This window comes from Triturus cristatus, chromosome 2_1 (genome assembly GCF_964204655.1).
Source record: "Triturus cristatus chromosome 2_1, aTriCri1.1, whole genome shotgun sequence".
In the NCBI taxonomy this organism is placed as follows: Eukaryota; Metazoa; Chordata; class Amphibia; order Caudata; family Salamandridae; genus Triturus; species Triturus cristatus.
In genome coordinates, this window is record NC_140581.1 from 345,244,139 (window position 1) to 345,266,454 (window position 22,316).

The window sequence follows — 22,316 nt, forward strand, 5'->3', positions numbered from 1 at the left end:
TGCGCTCGACGCTCGAGTAGCTTGGCACTGAGCAGTCAGGCTTAACTTAGAGGCAATGTGTAAAGAATTTGTGCAACACTTCAAACAGTAGCACAGGATTTCATACAAGTAAAAAAAAAGAGTAATTTTTAATAAATAAAACAAATTAAAAATGACAAAAATCCAATCAGTAGAATTGGAAATATTCAATTTGAAAGGTTTTAGTAAACATAGCTCCAAAAGATGTCAAGCAGCAACTGTAGATATCTGGTCGCGCTGGACTGGGACAAGTCACAAGCTTAGGCTGACCGCGATGGAGCGCAGGCTTGCTACAGGAACCCTGTTAGGTTTGATGAACAGAGTACCTTAAATCCTGTTTTGTGGATCATTGCGAGGATCCATTTCGAAGATGCCTCGCTCAACTGAAGCGATGCGCCGGTTCCGAGATGTGGCAAGTCTTCGGTGTGAGGTCCTGCTGTGTCATCGTGGAAGATCCCATCGACGAGAGCTTGCGATGAGAAGTCCGGAGTTGGGGATGCATCGCATAGCACTGCATAGTCTGGCATCATCGACGAGGGCACCCTCAATGAGGGATGCGAGGGCCTGCACTGAGGTTGCGTTACACAGCAGCGATGCAGCAATGGGCTGTGATGCAATGCAGGTCTTTCTGGCGGTTTCGACTCACGCAGCAGTGGTGATGCATTGTTCTGCTCAGGAATGCGCCATGCAGCAGAGGAGATGCATCCATTCCGCTGGATCCCCAGAGGCTGGCAGAGCACCTTAGGCCCACTTCCAAGAATCCAGGACTGAGGTGGCACCACCTGGCAGGGTAGACTCACAGATGAGACCAGCCAACTAGATCTTGGGAGTCACTCTAGTGTCCTGGGTTCAAAAGTTGCAGGTTCAGTCCTTCTTATCTAGGCAAAAGCACAGCAGGCAGCAGATCAGCACAGCTAGGCAGCGGCCCAGCAAGGTAGTAGTCCAGCAGGGCAACAGTACAGCAGAGTGGCAGTCATTCTGCAGCACAGCCGTCCCTCTTCCTGGCAGAGTGTCTACATGTTCAGAAGTGTACTGATGTGATGGGGACTGAGGTTCATTATTTATACCCAGTACTGCCATTGAAGGGGAGGACATGTTTCTAGATGTTTCCCTTTGTAGTCCTACCTTACCTGTCCTGGCTCCAGACTAACAACAAGGGGGTATGCAGCCCTTTGTGTGGAGGCAGGACACCACCAATTTCGGTGTTGCTGGGGCTATGCCTAGCTGCTCTCTCCAATCCTGTAAATGATGGCCCATCCAGGCACACCTAAGTTCCCTTTTGTGTGCGGCTGTCTTGGAGGAATACACAGAGCCCAACTGTCAACTACACCCAGTCATGTGACCCAGGGAAAGTCTACAGTCAGTAAATGGCTAAAACAGAAAAAAACCAACTTTCTAAAAGTGGCATTTTCAAAATTTAATTTACAATCCAACTTCACCATAAGTTAGGATTTTTCATTACAATTCCAAAGATGACAAACATGAACTGGTCACCTGCTTCCATTTGAAAATGACAGCTTATTAAATGTAATACGGTAATTTCAATGTTAGTCTATAGGAGATACAGGCCTTGTAGTAGGGAAAAAACAAATTCAAGAGTAGTTTTACTACTAACACATATAAAACTTAAAATTACATGTCCTACCTTTTAAATACAGTGCACCCCACCCTCTGGGCTGTCCAGGTTCTACCCTAGGGGTGAAATATATGCGTTAAAAATAAATGGATATTGTGTCAAGCTGAAATGGCAGTTACAAACTGTACACATACAGGCTGCAATGGTAGGCCTGAGACATGTTTAAAGGGCTACTTAAATGGATGGCACAATCAGCACTGCAGGCCCACTAGTAGCACATGTAGTGCCACTTTACTAGGGACTTACAAGTAAATTAAATATGTCAACTGGGGATAAGCCAATGTTGCCATGTTTTAAGGAGTGAGCACATGCAATTTAGCACTGGTTAGCAGTGCTAAAGTGTGCAGAGCCCTAAGGCCAGCAAAAACAAAACCAGCAAGAATGGGGGAAGAAGGCAAAAAGTTTCAAGGAAGACCACCCTAACGCTGACAGCTCTAACATTCTGTATGGTATTTAATATTTTTTTTCGTAAAACAATATTCTATCGAGAGTGGTCTCTAAGATCAGACTTAAAAACAAACATATATAAGGGCTTTGTATCAGCCTTCTTTATTTATTGGTCTGTTCAACTGTCATTCACATTTTACTTCCACTCACCACAGCATACACCATGGGACAGTGGTTCAGCCCACATCATCCATTTGCTCTCGTGCACAGTGAGTGACAGCATTTTGCCCTTGCACATGCGCACATTCACCTAAAAGAAGTACTCTTCAACGTCTGGTGGGCAAATTCTATACTTTGCAAATGCTTTTTTCTTCCCCTTTCTTATGTCTTTAAATATTTTTGTCATCATTGTTTAAATTATGTCTTCAGGTTACAATAATTCTAAGCCAATAATATATTTTATTTTCTCAAACAAAAATCATGTTTTCTTGTCATACATTAAAACTAAAAAGGGTCTCTATACCTGTTGTGTGTACACCTTCCTCGCACGAAGCACTGTTCCATTACAATTATATGCATTAGTTACATTTTGTTTGGAATTTTTTAGTGCTATCATGTGGCCTCCATGTTTAGCTAGTTGCATTTTTTGTGGCAACAAAATAATGAAAAAACCTGCCCCACTAGCTTTTCATGACCCGACCTATCGGACTTGCCCGTGCTTGTTCTTTTTGTTTTTCTATTTGCGATATATTGGTCGTCCATTTAAGCCTCAGTTCCCATAACTGCCTTTCCTACATCCCTCTGCTTTTGTAAATACACTTGCCTGTCCTGCTGAGATTCCTTGTATTGTTCAAAGCTGAACTGTTTCCCAGCCTCTTAGTCACGTCCTTCACACCCATGGATCATTTCTTTTAATTTTTTTAAAATTTTTGTGTGCGAAGGAAAGCCTCTGCTCATTCAACAACGGCCAAATATGCTGCGTTTTCTCACCGTTTTGAAAGTTTGTTCCTATGTCTGAAAATATGTCTTTTTAAATTTTAGGACCATAACATTTGTCTCAATGGCCAAAATACATACAAGTATGGTTACTGGATGTATGCAATTGTTGCCTGTTTATGGCTACATAATCTATCATCTGTTGCATAATTTGCAGTTTAAAAAAAAAAGTGTTTCTCGCTCAAATGCACCAAAAGTTACTAACAACGTTGCCAGGTGTGTTTCAGCGCAGTGGAAGACCCTTTGTAAATGTAAACTGTTCACCTTTCAGTTGCGTAATGCTTTATTTATGTGGTCAGCTGATATTAACAAGGTCAAATATTGGCCAAGACTGTGTTTACATTTGTACACATGGCAAAATGAAGTAATTACATTGCATTTGCTTTTACTTCCTGCCGAATTTAGTCAGCCATGTGCTAAATTTGGTCTTCCCCTGGTGCATAATTCCAATGGCTCTGTATGTAACAAAGACACCTTTTAGTGGTCAAAATAGGGTAAATCAATTGCCGTCATTTTTGCTGCTTGCTTCATACAGAATGGAGCGAATGTAATTCATCGTAATTTCTCCATAAAAGTTTTTACTGTAGGACAAAAGAGACAAAAGGGAAAAACAAAATGTAGAACCCGATTCATAAAGGGATTTATAATCTTGATTCCATAAACTAATCCTACACTAGGTTGCAGCTATACAAGTATTGATTTGCTACTTATGAAACAGAAAAACAACATAATAAATGTGCCTCGAACATGGATCCATCGTACAAATTTGAAAAGTAAAGGTACTTTATCAACAGCACCAATAAAGTGTTATGATTTTCATCAGTGTTTTGCCCTAGTGCAAATAGAGTTATAGTCTTCAAATGTACAGCCAGTGAATGCTCACTGTTCTAATTGCAACTGTGCAAAGACTTCATATATGGTCTACTGCGCTCCTATTCTTAGGTTAAAAAGCATCACCTGATAACGTTTTCATTCTGATATAAGCTGCACATGTTACACTATTAAGTGCCATGTCTTATTTTGTCATGACATACAAGTGACTCGACAACAGCAGTCAGAGAAGTGCTTCCTTTTATGTTCAGGGCTAGACTAGGGAACCAAAAGCAGTCCTGACAAAAGTGCTCAAACCAGCCCCTTTTTAGGTCTCGCCTAGCAGCGCGCATGCGCTGCTAGGCGAGACTTATAGTAAGGGGGCTTCAAAAAGTTCACCACACACTTGTGCGTGTGTGGCCTATTGCTTGCGGTTACTCGCAGAGGCACCATATGTTTTGAATTATCGTGCCGATATTTCAAAACACATGGCTCGCTGTGGCGTGCGTGCGCACCACACACGTGCTTGTTATAACTTTAGCTCCACACTACTCTTCAGGACGAAGCTGGAAGAGTCACGTCATTGTTTGCATTACGTACGGGCCACGTGACACCCTGTTGCTTCACTCCCCTCTTCCCGCCCGCCCTCCCTGGACGTTCCAGCAGCAGGGGTCGGGGCTCTCTGCCCCTGCAGGCCTCTGCTGTCTCCCGGTCCCTTTCTCCAGTGCTTTCAATGGAGAATTCGCAGTGTATGTACCTTCCGTGAGCTCAACCGCTGGCATGCTTGCCTTATCAATAACATTGCTGTGCTCCTTTGAAATGCCAGCCCACTTTGCTTGCATTGAAGTCAGGTAGGCGCTCTGCAGCCACCGTCTCTTGATACTGTGCATATTTGTATTTGCATTCATATAGCGCTTAGCGCTTACTATGCAACTTAGGCAAAGGGCACGTTGCATTTCAGTTCAGACGCCAACAAGGGTGCCACTAGCAGTGGGAGGCAGAAAAAGAAACACGGATTGCCCTTGTGGCCTTTGTGTGTGCCACTGCGGTGCTCGCTGCAGTCCTTTTTTTAGGTATGGTGCTTTTATGTTATGATTTGTTATTTTGAGCTGCATCACGTGAAGTTACAGTGGTCATGTCACTGGATTTTCTGCAGATCTCATCACCGCCCAACCAAATATGCAACTAAGTGGCTACTGGAGTACTAGCAACCTAGCGGAAATCAGCCAGGCAACAGATGGGTACTAAATGAGAAATTATGTATACTAGTGCATTATCCACCTCCAGACTCACCAGACAAAGCCTAAACCCACAAAATAAAGACACATTCCTTGGCCCTATTAAGCTTGTGCTTGCAACATAGGGATGCATGGGAAGGCTTTAATAGCATGAGACCCAAGCCTGTCCACCCATGCATTGTTTTTTCCAGTTTAACCCCTGGCTCTCCTGCTCCCGCCAGTGCCTACAAAAAGCGCTCCAAGACCACTTCGGGTCAAGTCCGCGCTATATAAACTGCAAGAAATGCTTTGTGTGTGTTTGAGGACATGCCCCCAGGGAGCTCCAAGTCCTGGCAAATCAAGCAAAAGCTTATTGCTCCAACTGGGTATGTCTGTGCCTTCCATGCAGTGTGGGGTTGACAGAACACAGAAGCGAATCTGCACAAAGCAAACATCTGGTCCGATGTCTTCTAGCAATTAATCAAGGTATCAATACATTTCTGACAAAACAATAATTATTACTAATGTGCATGCATATTAATTTATTAGATTTTTTTTTACAGCATATGAATTGTCTCCTGCCATTGATTTACCCCAAACTTTAATATCTTAAATGACTAATGTAATAGATAATGTGCTGCCTGTCTAAAAACTTATAAGATCCCAAAGGCGAGACCTATTGGCTATGCCTATGCTTGTTCTTCTTGTGCAACATCTCTCTTTCCAGTTATCCATTCTCTCACTTTCCTTCTCTCCTCTCTTTTCTCTCTGTGATCACTTTCTTTCTTCCTTCCCTCTCCCTCCCTCTTTCTTTCTCTCTTACAGCCTCCCAGAGCCTGCTTCAATTAACCTCATGGAGTGGGGGAAAGTGACAGAAGCACCAGGAGCGGCCCTGGGCTTTCGAAACAGGCCCCCAAGTGCTCCAGCTGAGGGAGCGTGGTTTTCTATACCTTAATCTTCAGGTATAATCATTAAATAATTCCTGCCACTAGTCATATGGACCTTTGAGTGTCGACAAGGAGAAGTATAAAGGAGCAAGCAACTACATCAATCCAATAATAATGATACATTTTTAATGACTGTTTGTGCTGTCAATAAAGCTAATTTTGTATGAATTAAAGGGTTTTATTGATCGTTTAAAAGAATATATATATTTATTCAATAAGAATTAGTCTTTTAAGCTTCAGCATTTGAAATGAACACAATCCAAAAACAAAACTGATATTTCAATATAAGGTAGAATACAATATTACTTAAAATTACAGTAAATATAGTAATAATACAGCAAGCGTGTTCCATAAAGAAAAAGTTACATCATCCACATTTTGTGGTCCAGACTGTTCTTTCCATGAATCATCCTTCCTGTTGTCTCCGCTCCTCCCGGTGAGAACCTTATTGTCAGTTGTTCAATAGAAAACAAATGCCTATTCACTAACAGGAGGCGTCCTTTAAAATTACAACATATGTATCACAAGAGAAGAAAACATCTTGTGCAGCAACAACTCATTATGAAAAACAGATCTTTCAATACTAATGCTTTATTTTGAGTTAATATGGCATCAACAGTTAATCGAACTTAAGTCAGTACATTATTTATTTTATTCTCATATTGTCTCAGCATGGTTGCTTACTGAAAATTTACATTCAAATGGGCGTTTCATTTTTATGCAATTTTACATTTTTTTAGTTTAGATGTGCTTGTATTTGAGAAGGATAAATACGTGCCAGCACTGCCCATCAGGAAAAGACCTACCCTGGCTATGTACATAAATTATAAATAAAACAATAATTAAATTATGCATTTCTGTCAACTCTCTGAACTCCTACCAATCTTATCATTATAGATGATGTTCTTTCAAAACATCGATTTTATAGGCATGTCTGTGGCTAGATGTAGGTGTGCCTGTTCTATGTGGTGTTTGCAAAGGATTTCTACTTGTTTAATGGGAGAGCACCTTATGGTCATATTGTATAGAAGCTTACATTGTGTGTTTGTGTATGTGGGTGATTATGTGCATGTGTGAGACAGGTGTAGAACGTCGGTATTTATCTTGTTCCACAACATTGAGTAGTTGTCAATTAAATGATTAGTTGCGTCTAGTTGCTTTGTCAGATATTCCATTGTCAAACGCATGGTTTTGGTACTATGCTATGCAGGCATAAGAATGCTGCTGGCAGGGTGCAGTGTATTAGAGCAGAGAGTGGGACTTCATCATCATCAAAATCATCTGTATTCAGTCATTGTAGGACCATAAAAGCACAGAATAAAACATTTACATCTTCAAAAAAAGAGTGGGACTTAATTGATCAATTTGAATTTACTCAATGCGTCCGTTGCTCATTGAGAAAGTCACCTGAGACCATAACAATGTGCAATCTTACAGTACTGTGAATTTCTATTAGAAAACTGTTCAACTAAGATTATATAATTTATGTAACTATCTCAGAACCTCTGCACTCAGAATGGGGATAAGTGTGTTCCTGAATCACTGTACCTCTTCTTCAATCTCTTGAGAAATTATTGGTTAAAACCTTTCTCAGGAACCGAGTAAAAATCTCCTTTTGGGATTTAGTGAAGTCTCAGTTTCTATAGGTATGGAGGGTGTTTGAACCAGTTTGTTGATGTTTCGCAAGACATGATTGGTTGGCTGGCAAGTGCATTCACATGTGGTTTTGATGTGGTCCGGCTTACACAGTTTCAGACTCCTTCAGTTTCAGACTATCTAGTTCTGAACAATTTTGAGGCTAGCAATGACTTTCGGGGTGGTACTAACACAAATAATGTTTCAGTAGTCAAGCCATGCTCATATAGGGTGCCTCGTCCGTCCAATTCTCTGATCAGTTTGAGTAGTGGGGCGATTGTTTTTAGAACCGAGAGCGAAATGTTTCATTGCTTTTGGTAAGGTGAAGGTGGGTGTTGCAAGACTCGGCGAGACAAACAAATTTTATTGAATCAGTCTCGGGATCTGCAATTCCAAGAACCTCTATCTTGGTTTATTTCATGCAGAAGAAGCTCTCTTTTGTCTACTGAAACTTCCCTTAATGTGGTGTTGCCTTCTTTAACTGTTTGAACTAAGCAGGATAATTAATTACAAATAGATGCAAAAACATCTAAATACCTAAGCACAACACAATAATGCTGTTTCCTGTGCCATCAGTGTGTACAGTTTGGAAATATGTACTTCCTCTAGTACCACCGTCATGCTATGGTGAAAACTTCTTCTGTGACTTAGGTTACCATCCACTTCCCTGTACTAAAAAAACCTCAGGCCCACCACTCACCCGGCACACAGAAAGGAGCACCACTAGCTCAATATGTTTGTTTCTATTTTCTGACTGCTCTCTGGTAATTGGGCTCCGATGATTTCCTAATGCTAGACAAGGGGAGGAGGAATCAGACCCCATAGAAAATGAGCTTTCCAAAAGGAAGAATGAAAAGAAGACGAGAGCCACAACTTCCCTTAAGGGAGGAATGCCTAAAAGAGCTGTGGGGCTTAAGAGCCGTTTTTCTACCAATACAGTATGATGCAAAGATAATTAGGCTTGATACATCATTCTGTGGTATACACCTCAGAATGAGTACTATCTCAATAATACCACGTTTTTCTCAGCAGCCCCTCATCCACTATCGCGGAGGAGCATCGCCCCCCAGCCTCAAAATAAAAAATATAACACGATAATAAAATTTTAATTTTATTTTTCTTCCATTGAATGAGATTTGGGGGTGGGGCCATCGCGGGGCAATGCAGGAGGGAGAGTGGTGAGCACTTTGATTCAGTGAATGATGGGTTTGCCGGCCGTCTCAGGACATGCCAAAGCGTCATACGCAGCGAAGCTTTCTCCAACCCCAGTGGCATTGCTGGGTTGGCAACCGCAGTTACAGGATCCCAGTCTCCCTGGGAAATCAAGGGCGCTCCTCATGCATGAGAGCAGCATTGGGGGTGGGGCCATCGTGGGGCAATGCATGAGGGAGAGTGGTGAGCACTTTGATTCAGTGAATGATGGGTTTGCCGGCCGTCTCAGGACATGCCAAAGCGTCATACGCAGCGAAGCTTTCTCCAACCCCAGTGGCATTGCTGGGTTGGCAACCGCAGTTACAGGATCCCAGTCTCCCTGGGAAATCAAGGGCGCTCCTCATGCATGAGAGCAGCATTGGGGGTGGGGCCATCGCGGGGCAATGCAGGAGGGAGAGTGGTGAGCACTGTGATTCAGTGCGCATGATGGGTTTGCCGGCCGTCTCAGGACATGCCAAAGCGTCATACGCAGTGAAGCTTTCTCCAACCCCAGTGGCATTGCTGGGTTGGCAACCGCAGTTACAGGATCCCAGTCTCCCTGGGAAATCAAGGGCGCTCCTCATGCATGAGAGCAGCATTGGGGGTGGGGCCATCGCGGGGCAATGCATGAGGGAGAGTGGTGAGCACTTTGATTCAGTGAATGATGGGTTTGCCGGCCGTCTCAGGACATGCCAAAGCGTCATACGCAATGAAGCTTTCTCCAACTCCAGTGGCATTGCTGGGTTGGCAACCGCAGTTACAGGATCCCAGTCTCCCTGGGAAATCAAGGGCGCTCCTCATGCATGAGAGCAGCATCAGGATTGGCCGCAGGGGAGGCTGGGGGCCAATGCTGCAGCAGTAAGAAACAGAAGAGCAGTGTTTTGGCAGGCTTTATGCAGCAGGTAAGTTCCTTTTTTTAAATTTAAGTTTACTCTTTTTGGTCCATCGCCCCCACTTCCCCTCTGCCCCTCCACTCCAACGGCACACCGGCTGCTACTGGTTATTCTCCTATTATGAGGTGGAAAACTCATGCTGTTGCAGTTTTTCCACAAGCAAATTGTGCTGGTATTTTCCTAGTGAAAGTTATGCAAGACAAAATGTATGTGGACTACATAATACCTGCTCATATTTTGAATCCATGGACATATGGAAATTTATGAGAAATTCTAGGGTGGGCAAGGTTGCTATACACTGAGCCTACTGCTAGGTTGCATGGAAATGTAAGTCTCTCGGACCCCTTCCTAGTAGCGTGGGGAACTTGCCTGGGGTGCCCTCTATCACCACTTCTATTTGCGCTAATCTCCATGCCATTTGGTAGTATTTTGACAGACAGGCCACTCAATGCAGCTCATTGATAGCAGGTAGGGTTTATTTAGTGGCACTCTACACAGATCATATTATCCTGCATGTCAAGCACTTGTCCTGTATTCTCTCTTTTTGCTGTAGATTTGTATGCTTCTCCTTCCTTGAAATTAACTGGAGCAAATCTCAGATAATCCTATTAAATCCCAATAACACCCAGCCAGCCACTACATCTCCCCTTTTATGATTTGAACAGCCAGTCAGGAATGTAGGAGTTATGGTACAATGGAATTCAAAACCAGTCATTTGTGAGAACTATGAAATAGGCTAAACACTAGGCACTGTCTCCCTTTTTCCTTAGCATGGTGCATAGCAGTTTTATAGATGATATTTCTGCTCAGACTGCTCTATTATTTCTGTAATGTACTGCTGTCTAAGGCTTTATTTAACACACTGAAATCACTGTTGCTATGATATGTGTTGCTGTGACAACATCCATGGGTGGGATGGACACTTTGACCCTCCCTTATGTGTTTGGAGGGCTAGTGGCCTCGAAATTTGAATAATATTATTTGTGTCCATGCTAAATATATATTTCATTGGATACATCATGAACGCTTCCTTCCTTCATTCACAATAAAACAGAATATGGCCGTGAACACCCTGTAGCCACGATTTGTAGCCGGTAGAGCTGCTTGCCCTCGATCACATTCACAATGTAATCATGTGCATAATATGCGTGTGGCTTCAGTTAATAGTAGTCCTAGGATAACGCCAGGCAATAATCCATTGATCCCTGTATCATATGAGTCTTTAAAAAGTACTGTGAAACATGGGATTGATCACGCTTGAGGATCTGTTTGTCAATGGGAAATTTATTTCACTGGGGCATTTTAACCAAAGTGGTGGGAATACATCACCTACAGGTACTTGTACTTTAGACTTTAGCATAGACTCAGAGAATCCATCCCAGACTTCCCAAAGATGCCCACAATGGCAGTGGCTTTTACAATGATACACACATGTACATCCCCGCTAGGACTAATATCCAGGATGTACAATGCAACTTCCAAGGTGAGGGTGATCTCAGAAACTAATGCAAAATAAGAAATGGGAAAGAGATTTGAGAATAACTATTGATTATAAAGTCTGGCAAAATTGCTGTGTGCAAATTAAGATAGAGTCATTTTACAGAAGACACTTTTTAACACACTTTAAATGTATACACAGGGGGCATATTTAGCAAAGTTGTGCGTCGCCATTGTGCCACACAAGGTTGCTCAAGGGCGGCGCAAAACCTAGAATGATATTTACCAAGCCATGCAAGCCCACCTTGCTTGGCCCTGCATGGCTTGGTAAATCTAGAATAACTCATGGCAGTGCAAATTGCTGCCTTGCGTTACTTTTCCCCAGGGAGGCGTTCTATGAGTTTAGCGTGGGCGTTCCTAGGCATCCCCCCATGGATTTTTGGCACATTCCCAAATTTATCAAGACTGGTAAAGCAAATTTGCACTCAACTTGGTTACAAACTCCCTTTTGTGTTCGGAACGGAAGTTACACTTACTCAAGAATGAGAGCCTTTAAGTTTTGGAATGCCCTGATTTACAAACAAGCTGTTTGGGTCATTACCTGTAAGGATCTTTTGGTAGAGAAAACAAGGGGAAAATGTGCACAAAAATGAAGATGTTCTATTGATTTGAGAGTGATTACAGTACTGAATGAAAAGACAGCCATGCAGTTTTTTTTCCTACTAAATGGCTATGGTATAAAGGTTTAGGCTTGATAAGCTCTTTCATCATCCAACTGATCACTTCTGTTAACCTGAAGGTACTTGAAATGGTGGATAGAGTTTGGAATCTGAAAAAATACATTTAAACAATGAAATAAAACAATGTAAAACAATGAAATAATTAAAAGCAACACAAATAGAGATTAAGTAAAGTATTTTAGAAACTGCAAGTAGAATCCCTTGGAATATATTTAGTTGCAAGCATTTTATATAGGGTCTGCCAGATTGGAAGCGTTATTTATCACACCCGGTAAAATCATATACCTCTGCGTTCAGAATGTATCACATGCCATAAATAGCACTTATCCTGAGCTTGTGGTGAATAACATCGAGATTGTGGGGGCTTCTACACCAAAATTATCATGCCCCATTAAATACGGGTTTCCTCTTTAAAAGTGTGTCAGGCTTGACCTGCCGAAGTATTTAATGCAGCTGGTAATTTCCCTGTGGGGCAAACGAGGAATTCTGATCACTGCATCAGGGCCTAATTACTCCGCCAACGTGAGTCCCGAGACTTCGCCACAGACCCCACATCTGATTTTTACAGTGAATTTCCACCGGTCCTTCTTTTGCTCAGCTCTGGAATTGTATTTTTCAAAGCTTTACCAATGTGATGTAATAAATCTTCAGTGATAGATGCTAGATGATTTAGAGCATATGTTATTTCTGTCTCGGCAGGGTACTTATTGGCTCTCCATTGGTTGGCCAACCCGAAAAAAGAACAGGGGATGTCTACAAATGCCCAGTAGGCAAAGGCACTCAACCAGCCTGCACAAAGCTGAACCTACCAGGTGCGTATACATAAATTTACACAGAATATTCACAACATGGAGCAAATTAGACTCAATAAAATCTACATATGTGCCCTTCTTCATCTCAAGGAAAAGTCGAAAAAAGTATATGTGAATCTATTTAAAGATGTTTCAGACTAATTCAGCTCTTGGTATACCAAAGTACTCTTGAATGGTTATTGCCCAATCTGGTATTTCTCTTAAATAATTATCTGATGTAGAAATGGACATTTTGTAAAAGCTGGGACCAGTGTTGTATAAAGTTTACAGAAATTGAATAGTGCTGTGCAAAGTTTAAAGTACATAAAAAATATTGTTTTCCTTCACTGATAATATCAAAAGGTCTAGCTAATGTAAGATTGCCTTACAATTCTAAAACCAAATGCCCAACATATCCCAATGGCATCGGGCATACATATATAACTGCATTATCTTTACGGTATGATCCATCAACAAAGAAGGTATGAAGGTAAACCGGGGAAATTAAACGCGCCGGCTTGTACTGAAACGTGCAGGTCGGCTCCGGTATTAGGTGCAGGACTGTCAAGAAGAAAAACTCAGCTCTCCGGCTCTATACCGGAGCCAACGTATATAGTATAAATGATTTTGATATTAAAAAAATCGGTTTGATTATTCAAAACAGCATTAAGTGATTTATTCATAACCTTGTTTTTTGCTCGCCTGCATCGCAAATTAAATATTGCATTTCTCTTTGATCAGGTATGAATAGGACCACACTGTTTAATGCACCATATGCTACCTGTTGCAGTTAGCGCTCTAGCGTCCGACGCTAGAGCGCGTATGTAAATAACGTTATGCGTACGCCGCGACGGTGGCGTACGCTTCCAGATAAATAAAGGGGGGCGTGCCTCGCGGGGCACTCGCGCCAAGACACCATAACTGTGTGTGGTCTCATCTTTGCGCTGCGCCGCTGCTGCTAGGCCTGCACACTCAACAACGCAACATTGGCGACGAGGCGGCCGGACCTGCCGCGTGTATCGCACCCAGCGCTGCCTCCTGCTTCTCAGATCGCGGCAGTCCCGCGATTCTGCTCTGGCCTCGCCCAGCCCCCTCCGGCCTGTCACGCTGCTCGCCCGAGCCTGGGGCAACGCGTGACTGACTCTGCAGCTGCTGCTGTCAGGGCCTGGACATTACTGCAGCCCACTCCACACGGTGAGCGTATGTGCACCAACCACCAATGCCTGCAACAAGTGGATGAAGATTCCCGCTTGTCTCGCCTCAGCGTTGCGTCCCATCTGGTTCCTCGTGCCACATTCTCTGCGCCAGCCCTACAGAGGCCCCAAAGTCGCCTAGGCTTACCTCCACGTGGCCCTCGGTTGCCCTTCGCTACGCTGGTCCTCTAGCAGCTGCCCTGCATCCCAGCGCCACGCCCTCACAGCTGCACCATGGGAGATGACAGAGCCCAAGCACCTGCCCACCCGTTTCACCCACCGACCGGTGTCCTGCCACCCTTCAGCGAGACGGCTGACCCCGCCACAGCCGCCCCACGCTGGCAGATGTGGATCGGTAGGCTCAACAACTACTTCATCGGTTCTCGGGAGACGGACGGGGCGGTGAAGCGATCGCTCCTTCTTCACTACGCGGGGGAGGAAGTATACCTGTTGTTTAAGCACCTTCCCAACACCGGTAATGCAGACGACTACGACGCAGCTGTGACAGCCCTCAACACTCAATTTGACCCCCAAATGAACCCAGATTTCGAGAACTTCAAGATGCGTCAGGCGAAGCAGAAAGAGGGAGAGTCAGTGGATGCCTTTCATGCACGGCTGAGGGTGCTCGCGGACACTCATCTGGCTGGCGACCGAGCAAAAGAAGAGATCAGGGCGCAGCTCATCTATGGCATCCGAAGCAAGAAGCTGCGGAGCCTCATCCTCCGCCAACCAAACATCCCGATGGCTGACATTCTGGTGCTGGCACGGTCCCACGATCTGTCCGACGCACGTGCGGAAGAGATGGAACAAGCGCTCACACGGAGCACGGGGCCGGGAGTGACCGTCAAGACAGAGCGCGCAGACGCAGTGAGGACGCGCAAGAAGACACGCCGACCAGCACCCAGGAGGTCGCCCCCAGCGCAGTGTGACTACTGCGGGTACGAAGAACACCAAGGCAAGAAGTGCCCTGCTAAAGGTAAAACGTGCACCAGCTGTGGCACCCTGAACCACTTTGCCTCCGTCTGCCGGAAGCGCGCCCCGCGGAAGGAACACAGGGGCAAGAGGCTTGCGAAAAGCATGGTGAGACAACTATCCCAGCCGTCCCTCTCCTCACGCACTGACGCTGAGCCCAGACACACGCGGGCCCTGCAGGAGGACGACTCGGAGTCTGACGATGGAGAGGAGACATACGTGATCTCGTTCACCAGAGCCCTAAAAAGCACAAGACGACCACAACCCTGGTGCGACGTCAGGGTCGCAGGATCAAAGGTGAACGCGGTGATCGACACGGGGGCATCAGTCACCGTCATGGGGGTGCAGCAATACAACCGACTCTGACCGAAGCCAGAACTCAGGGCATCAAAGGCCCGCATATATGCATATGGCAGCAATGTCCCGCTACCCCTTCTGGGAAAAATGACAGTACCGGTGGGAACGGAGGACGCCGAGATCACCATTGATGTACACATCATCAACCAAGAGGTAGACACGCTCCTAAGTGGACACGCCGCCGAGGACCTAGGGCTCCTAGTGTTCATCCGGAAAGTTCAAGATAATCAAACGGCCAACCTGCTGGACCAGTTCCCGGAACTATTCACGGGCCTAGGGAAAATCAAGTGCCCGCCGGTCAAACTCCACATCGACCACTCTATCACACCCACGGTACTGAAGCACAGACGGATCCCTTTTCATCTACGCCCTCTGGTGGAAGAAGAACTCAAGAAATTGGAAGAACAAGGGGTCATAGAAACAGTCACTGGCCCCACCCCATGGGTGTCCCCAATGGTGATCGCGGAAAAGCCCCGTCAACCAGGCAAGATCCGGGTGTGTATTGATATGCGGCTCCCCAATAAAGCCATCAAGGGGGAGTGACACATCACACCCACCATGGACGACATCATTGCGGACCTCAACGGGGCACGGTGGTTCTCCAAGTTGGACTTAAACGCCGGCTACCACCAGCTAACACTAGCCAGAGAGTGTAGGTACATCACCACCTTCAGTACACACCTTGGGCTGAGAAGATACCGGCGGCTCAATTTCGGGATATCATCCGCGGCGGAGATTTTCCAGAACACGATCAGGGCCATATTACAAGGCCTGCCGGGAGTTATGAATGTGAGTGATGACATACTGATCCACTCCACTACCATAGATGAGCACTATCGGAGAGTCAGAGCCACACTGACACGCCTCAAGGACTACGGAGTCACACTCCACAAGGACAAGTGCCAGCTATTCCAGCAGCAGATTGAATTCTTCGGGTACAAGTTCACCAACAACGGCATTCAGGTGGACCCCCGGAAATCCCAAGCCATCAAAGACGCCCCAGCACCCACATCCGCCTCGGAGGTGCGCAGCTTTCTGGGAATGGCCACGTACTGCGGCCGGTTCATTCCGAACCTAGCGACAATTGCCGAGCCTCTCAGACAACTGACGAAGAAGGACGCACCGTGCCAGTGGGGGCCCCAGGAAGACACCGCGTTCCAAGCCTTCAAGACAGCGCTCCTCGACCAAGCCACTCTGGTCTACTTCGACCCCACACGAAGGACAGAGCTACTAGTCGACGCCAGCCCGGTGGGACTCGGGGCAGTCCTCACACAGGAACAAGAGCCGGGGCGGTGGGCCACACTGGCCTATGCGAGCAAAGCACTCACAGCAACCGAACAAAGGTATTCCCAGATCGAGCGGGAGGCGCTGGCCATAAGATGGGGCTGTCGACACTTCCACCTATACGTCTGTGGACATCCCTTCACGGTCGTGACAGACCACCAGCCACTGGTACCCCTTTTTAAAGGGACAGCACCACACACCCCGCCGCGAATAGAACGATGGGCCATTGGACTCCAACAGTACCATATGGACATAACCTACTGGCCTGGCGCCAAGAACCCGGCCGACTTCCTGTCCAGGCACCCGGACACAAGAGAGCCCCCACAGGCCGGGAAGGATGAAGAAGACGCGGCTGAAGCACACTTAGACTTCATCGCGGCCCTAACCTGCCCTCAGGTACTGACACTCCAAGAGATTTTACAAGCGGCGGAGCGTGACACCGTAATGACCAGAACCAGGGAAGCCCTCCAACAGGGGTCGTGGACCAACTTCCTACAGTCTGCCAACACGTGGACAGAGGATGAGAGGGCAGACCTGCAACAGATCTGGCGCGTACGGAATGAGCTCAGCGCCACCAGAGATGGAATGGTCCTGAGAGGAGCTAGAATCGTCATGCCAGCAGCGCTTCGCCACCAAGCCACTCTCCTTGCCCACAGAGGTCCTCAAGGGACGGAGAGGATGAAGGCCAGAATGAGAGAAAAGGTGTGGTTTCCGGAAATGGACGCCTCGGTGGAAGACATCGTAAGAAACTGCCCGGCGTGTCAGATGACTGGCCGACCTGAACCTCCAGCCCCCATCGTGACTGAAGAGCCCGGGAGACACCCCTGGGACAAAATCAGCGTGGACTTTGGGACCCTCCCCGATGGGAGAGTAACGCTGGTAATCGTGGACAATTTCTCCAAATACCCCCTGGTGGAGGCGCTGCCATCCACAGCCTTCACGTTTGTAGGGCCAGCATTAGAGAAGATATTCCACATGTTCGGGCGCCCCTCAGAACTGAAGAGCGACAACGGGCCACCGTTCCAAGGCCACGAATTTCGAGAATTCCTCGCAATTCAAGGCATACGCCACAGACGGATCACTCCCCAGTGGCCCCAAGCCAACGGTGAGGTCGAACGCTTCATGCGGACACTAAATAAAATCCTGCGAATAGCCAGCGCCGAACATCTGGACCCGGAACGAGAGATCCAACGGTTCCTAGGGGAGTATCGCAGCACACCACACTGCTCCACCAAACAAGCCCCATGGGCCCTCATGCTGAAAGGGACACGCCGGGATGGTCTACCCACAGTCCCCGGGTGGGCCCCCCCACCATTTGAAGCGGAGCAGGCACTGCACCGGCGTGAGCGGCGGAACCAGCAAGCGAGCCGGGCCAGAGGAAGCCGGGAGCGCGCCCTGGGGCCGGGGGACAATGTCCTCATAAAGAACCGGAGACCCGGGAAGTTCAAGCCACGGTACGAGCCCGGGAGCTGGACAGTGGAACGCCGCCAAGGGACAATGGTTACAGCCCGAAGGGGGGCTGAATCAGCCACACGTAACATCTCGTGGTTCAAACGAATCCCTGCGGCTACAGAACACCGGCAAGAGACCGCGGAGGAGGAGGAGGAGGACGCCGGGATTCCCGAAAGAGAACTTTCATCACCTCTGACCCGGCCCGAGCCGACAACAGACCCGGATGGGCCCAGCTCCGAAGCCGACAGGGTGGAACGCGACTGCCCGCCAAACGCCAACACCCAAGCGACGACCAGGTATGGGCTAAGAGGGAATCCTCCACCAAGCAGCCGCCTCAGAGACTTTGCCTGCCAAGTAAGTGACTGAGTGGGGAGTTCGAGTCTGAGTTTCATCATCCAAGTTGGAGAGGGATGTTGCAGTTAGCGCTCTAGCGTCCGACGCTAGAGCGCGTATGTAAATAACGTTATGCGTACGCCGCGACGGTGGCGTACGCGTCCAGATAAATAAAGGGGGGCGTGTGAGAAAGTGGCTCTGTATATACTGTTCCCTAATAGGTACAGGGTGTACAGAGTCCACAGTCCCCCAGAGGCTGATAGAGGTCAAAGTTAGGTATGACCTTACTCTCAAAAGTGGTAGCTTGGTCGAGCAGTAAGGCAGTACCAGAGGACAGTGTAAAGCATTTATTGTACACACTCAGTCAGCAAATGGTTTCACACACTCAATAACTGAACTCTAGGCCAATGATTTGTATATATAAAATATATGCTTGTTTTATTTTTAGAACCACAAAGGGGGTAAAAATATACTTTCTCAGAATGAGAGGTTGAATATAAATACTTTTGTTTCAAGCAATAAATTTGTGTAAACAGTCACAGTTGGTTGCAATAAACAATCCTATTTCCTAAACATAACAATGCATTGAGCTCAATGGTAAATTTAGGTTATTTGTAATAAATTACTTTTCAGATTACTTTTGGAATTCCAGGTCTGGAGCCTAGAACCAGCCTGGGGTCAGTATTCAGAATCAAGTGATGAAAGTCGACTTAATAACTGTAATGATTTTTAAATAATATTTAGCTATTTCAAAAGTTAGCACTTAGAAAATATTTCACAGAAAACATTCAATGGATCTCTATGGCAAGAAATTCAAATTGCAGGTAGAGTACTTAATCGTTACTTTAGTAATCCAGGACTGGGTGCCTAGACCCAGGACTGGGGTCCTTATCAAAAGCAGGTAAGTAATTTCGTTTGCAGAATTGGTACGATTTTAAAAGAATATTTCAAATTTGCAAAAGTAGACACTTAGAAGAAATTTCACAGAAAAGCAGACAATGGTTTCCTATGGGAGAAAAATGAGTTAGAAGTAAGTATAGTTGTGAACACTTTTCAGAGTCAGGGCTGGGCACCAAGATCCAGCACTGGGAGCTCACCTAGGAGCAGGTGAGTAAATTCGTTTTTGTCACTTGGCTGATTTTTGGTGAATTTTTGCAGTTTTGAAAAGTTCACACTTAGAAGATTTTTGAAGAAAAAGCCAGTCAATGTTACCCTATGAGGAAAATGAAGTTAGCGGTTTAAGGGTAAGTACTCGACTGGTAGTGTTGAAATTCCGGGCATGGACTCAGGGGTCCCCCAGTGTCAGGTAAGTACAGTTGATTCACCCTCAGCGGTTTCAGGACGGCCGGGTGCAGAGAGAGTTGGGCCCAATGTTATCCTATGAGGGATAGGGGGGCCTTGGTTGGTGGCTGCTGTCTGGCAAGCCACGCGGCTGTGGGAGCTGGGCTCCTGGTCACTTACTCAGGGCAAGTGGGGAAGTAGGTTAGAGTAGTGAGGGCACTGCCAGGGCCACTCGGGCGGCTGGGTGCAGGGTGCTTTTGAGCCTTAGGGCGCTCAATGGAAATCAATGGGAATATTCCGGTTTGGAAAGAGGCTGCAGGCTCGGGGACGAGGATGTTTCAGGTGCCACCACCACTTCGAGAGGTAAGTTGGGTAGTTGTAGGTTAGGTGGGTACCCCGGGATTGGGCACAGGGGGTCGCAGGGCGCCGGGTGCAGGGGTGCCTTTTGTCGTCGGGAATCTTACCCTCTGGTTGATCGCGGCTGGGGTGGCACTTGGTTCTGAGGCTGCAGGCTTCTTCCGGGATGTCGAGGGGGGTCCTTGGGTGCCGGACTCTGGGTCACAGTCGCCGTGGGGTCGTCCTCTGGGTCTTTGTCCACTCCGGCACTGGCCAGGCTTGGCTGGTGCAGAGTGTGTTGGGTCCGCGGTCCCGGGCTGGTGCCAGGGATAGCAAGTAGGTTTCTTGAGTAGAGCCTCTACTCGTGGGAGTCCCAGGGGCTTAGAGCTAAAGGGTAGCCAGGTCCTCCGGGGTTGGTGAGGTTGCTGGCCACGTGGGATGCCGCGCTGGTGCAGGTTCGAGAGTCGACAGGCCGGTAGGGCTGGGGCCAAAGCAGTTGGTGTCTTCTTCTCTTTTTAGCAGCTGCCGGGCAGGTCTTTGTTCTTCTTGCTCTTCTTGTCGTTTTTCTATCTGGAATCTGGGGAAGGAAGGTTCAGGGGGCCCCTAAATACTAGATTTAGGGGCGTTACAGGTAGGTGAAGGCCAGGGACCAATGGGTCCTTGTCCTGGGGTGGGTACACCCCCTATCCTGCCTCTCTCCTGTGGGAGGGGGGCAGTAGCCTAATCCTGATAGGGTAGGGCCTCCCATCTTCAAGATGGCGAGAGCCCGGAGATGTGCTTCACCTCGCCTCCCCCACCTGAGGGGTGGGGTGGGCAGGCTGGCACATCCCCTGTCCTTGTATGGGGTTTCCGGCCAAGCTTCCCGCCAGAGTGGGGGGTCGCAGTGGCCTGGGGAAACTCCAACTGGCGGCATGCCTTTGAAGCTTCCCTTTGCTCATCCTGGGGGAGGAGATTTCTCACCTCACCCAGGATGTGCATTGTTGCAGGCCCGGGAGAGCAGGGGCTCTCCCACCCAGGGGTCCAGCAACGTGTCTGCTGTGTAGCAGCCTGGGCAGCCTCAGAGCAGACGTGGATTGCAAGTTAGCTGTAAGGGGGCATCTTCTAAGATGCCCTCTGGGGTGCTTAGTACATTAAATCCCACACTGGCATCAGTGTGGGTTCAATGTGCTGAGAAGTTTGATACCAAACTTCCCAGGCTTCAGTGTTGCCAATATGGTGCTGTGGAGCTCGTGTTTGACAAGCTCTCAGCACCATGTATTCTTAAATGACAGAACTGCACTTACAGTGCCCAGGAATGGACCCGGGTACTGTAGGGGCACAGGGCTCCTGCTCCTGTGCCCACACCATAGGCGTAATGCACCCAGCTAGAGGGGTGGCTGACATATGCCTTGGCAGTGTAGGTGATGGGCATGGTACACAGTGATGTGTGCCATGTCGACTCTTTGTTTTGTCCTGCACCCAGACACTCAGCCTGCAAGGGCAGTGTGTGTGTGTAAGGGTACAGGGCCTCTGAGGGTGGCACAATGAGTGCTGCAGCCCTTAGAGGCCTTCCCTGGTCACAAGGCCCTGGGTACCTAGGGTACCATTTACTAGGGGCTGACATGTGGCTAGGGTTTGCCAATTTGGAGTTTGTGTGGTTTAAGGAAGGAACATAGGCCCTGGGCACCTGATTGGCAGGAACCCAGGGTACACTCAATCGAAGTACATTCAGCAATTTAGCAAAAAGTGGGGGCATACCATGCAAGAAAGATGGCACTTTCTCACACAACCCCCCCCCAAACGAAAGGTGATGAGACTAACCTTGTCCTATGGAGTCTTCATTGTCTAAGTGGAAGAACCTGGAAAGTCCATCTGCATTGGCATGGGCAGTCCCTGGTCTGTGTTCCACCTCAAAGTCCATTCCCTGTAGGGAGATGGACCACCTCAGTAGTTTTGGATTTTCCCCTTTCATCTGCATTAGCCATCTGAGAGGTCTGTGGTCAGTTTGAACTAGGAAGTGAGTGCCAAACAAGTATGGCCTCAGCTTCTTCAGGGACCAAACCACAGCAAAGGCCTCCCTCTCAATGGCACTCCAACGCTGCTCTCTAGGGAGTAGTCTTCTGCTTATAAAAGCAACAGGTTGGTCTTGGCCTTCATCATTGGTCTGGGATAGGACCGCTCCTATCCCTAGCTCAGAGGCATCAGTCTGCACTATGAACTGCTTGGCATAATCTGGAGCTTTTAGAATTGGTGCTGAGCACATTGCTTCTTTTAGGGTGTCAAAAGCCTTTTGACAACTAACTGTCCAGTTAACTTTCTTGGGCATTTTCTTGGAGGTGAGTTCTGTGAGGGGGGTCACAATGGACCCATACCCCTTCACAAACCTCCTGTAGTACCCAGTCAAGCCAAGGAATGCCCTGACTTGGGTCTG

General features: G+C 47.2%; 1 protein-coding gene across 2 annotated transcripts in view; it reads left to right on the forward strand.

Annotated features, from left to right (window-relative positions):
- ITGA1 (integrin subunit alpha 1) overlaps positions 1-22,316 on the forward strand; it is an 880,323-nt gene that overhangs the window by 226,692 nt on the left and 631,315 nt on the right. For both annotated transcript variants that reach the window (XM_085631246.1, XM_085631248.1), the window contains exon 3: positions 12,607-12,719. In XM_085631246.1, coding sequence (XP_085487372.1) covers positions 12,607-12,719 — 113 coding nt within the window. The remainder of the gene's footprint in view (positions 1-12,606; positions 12,720-22,316) is intronic.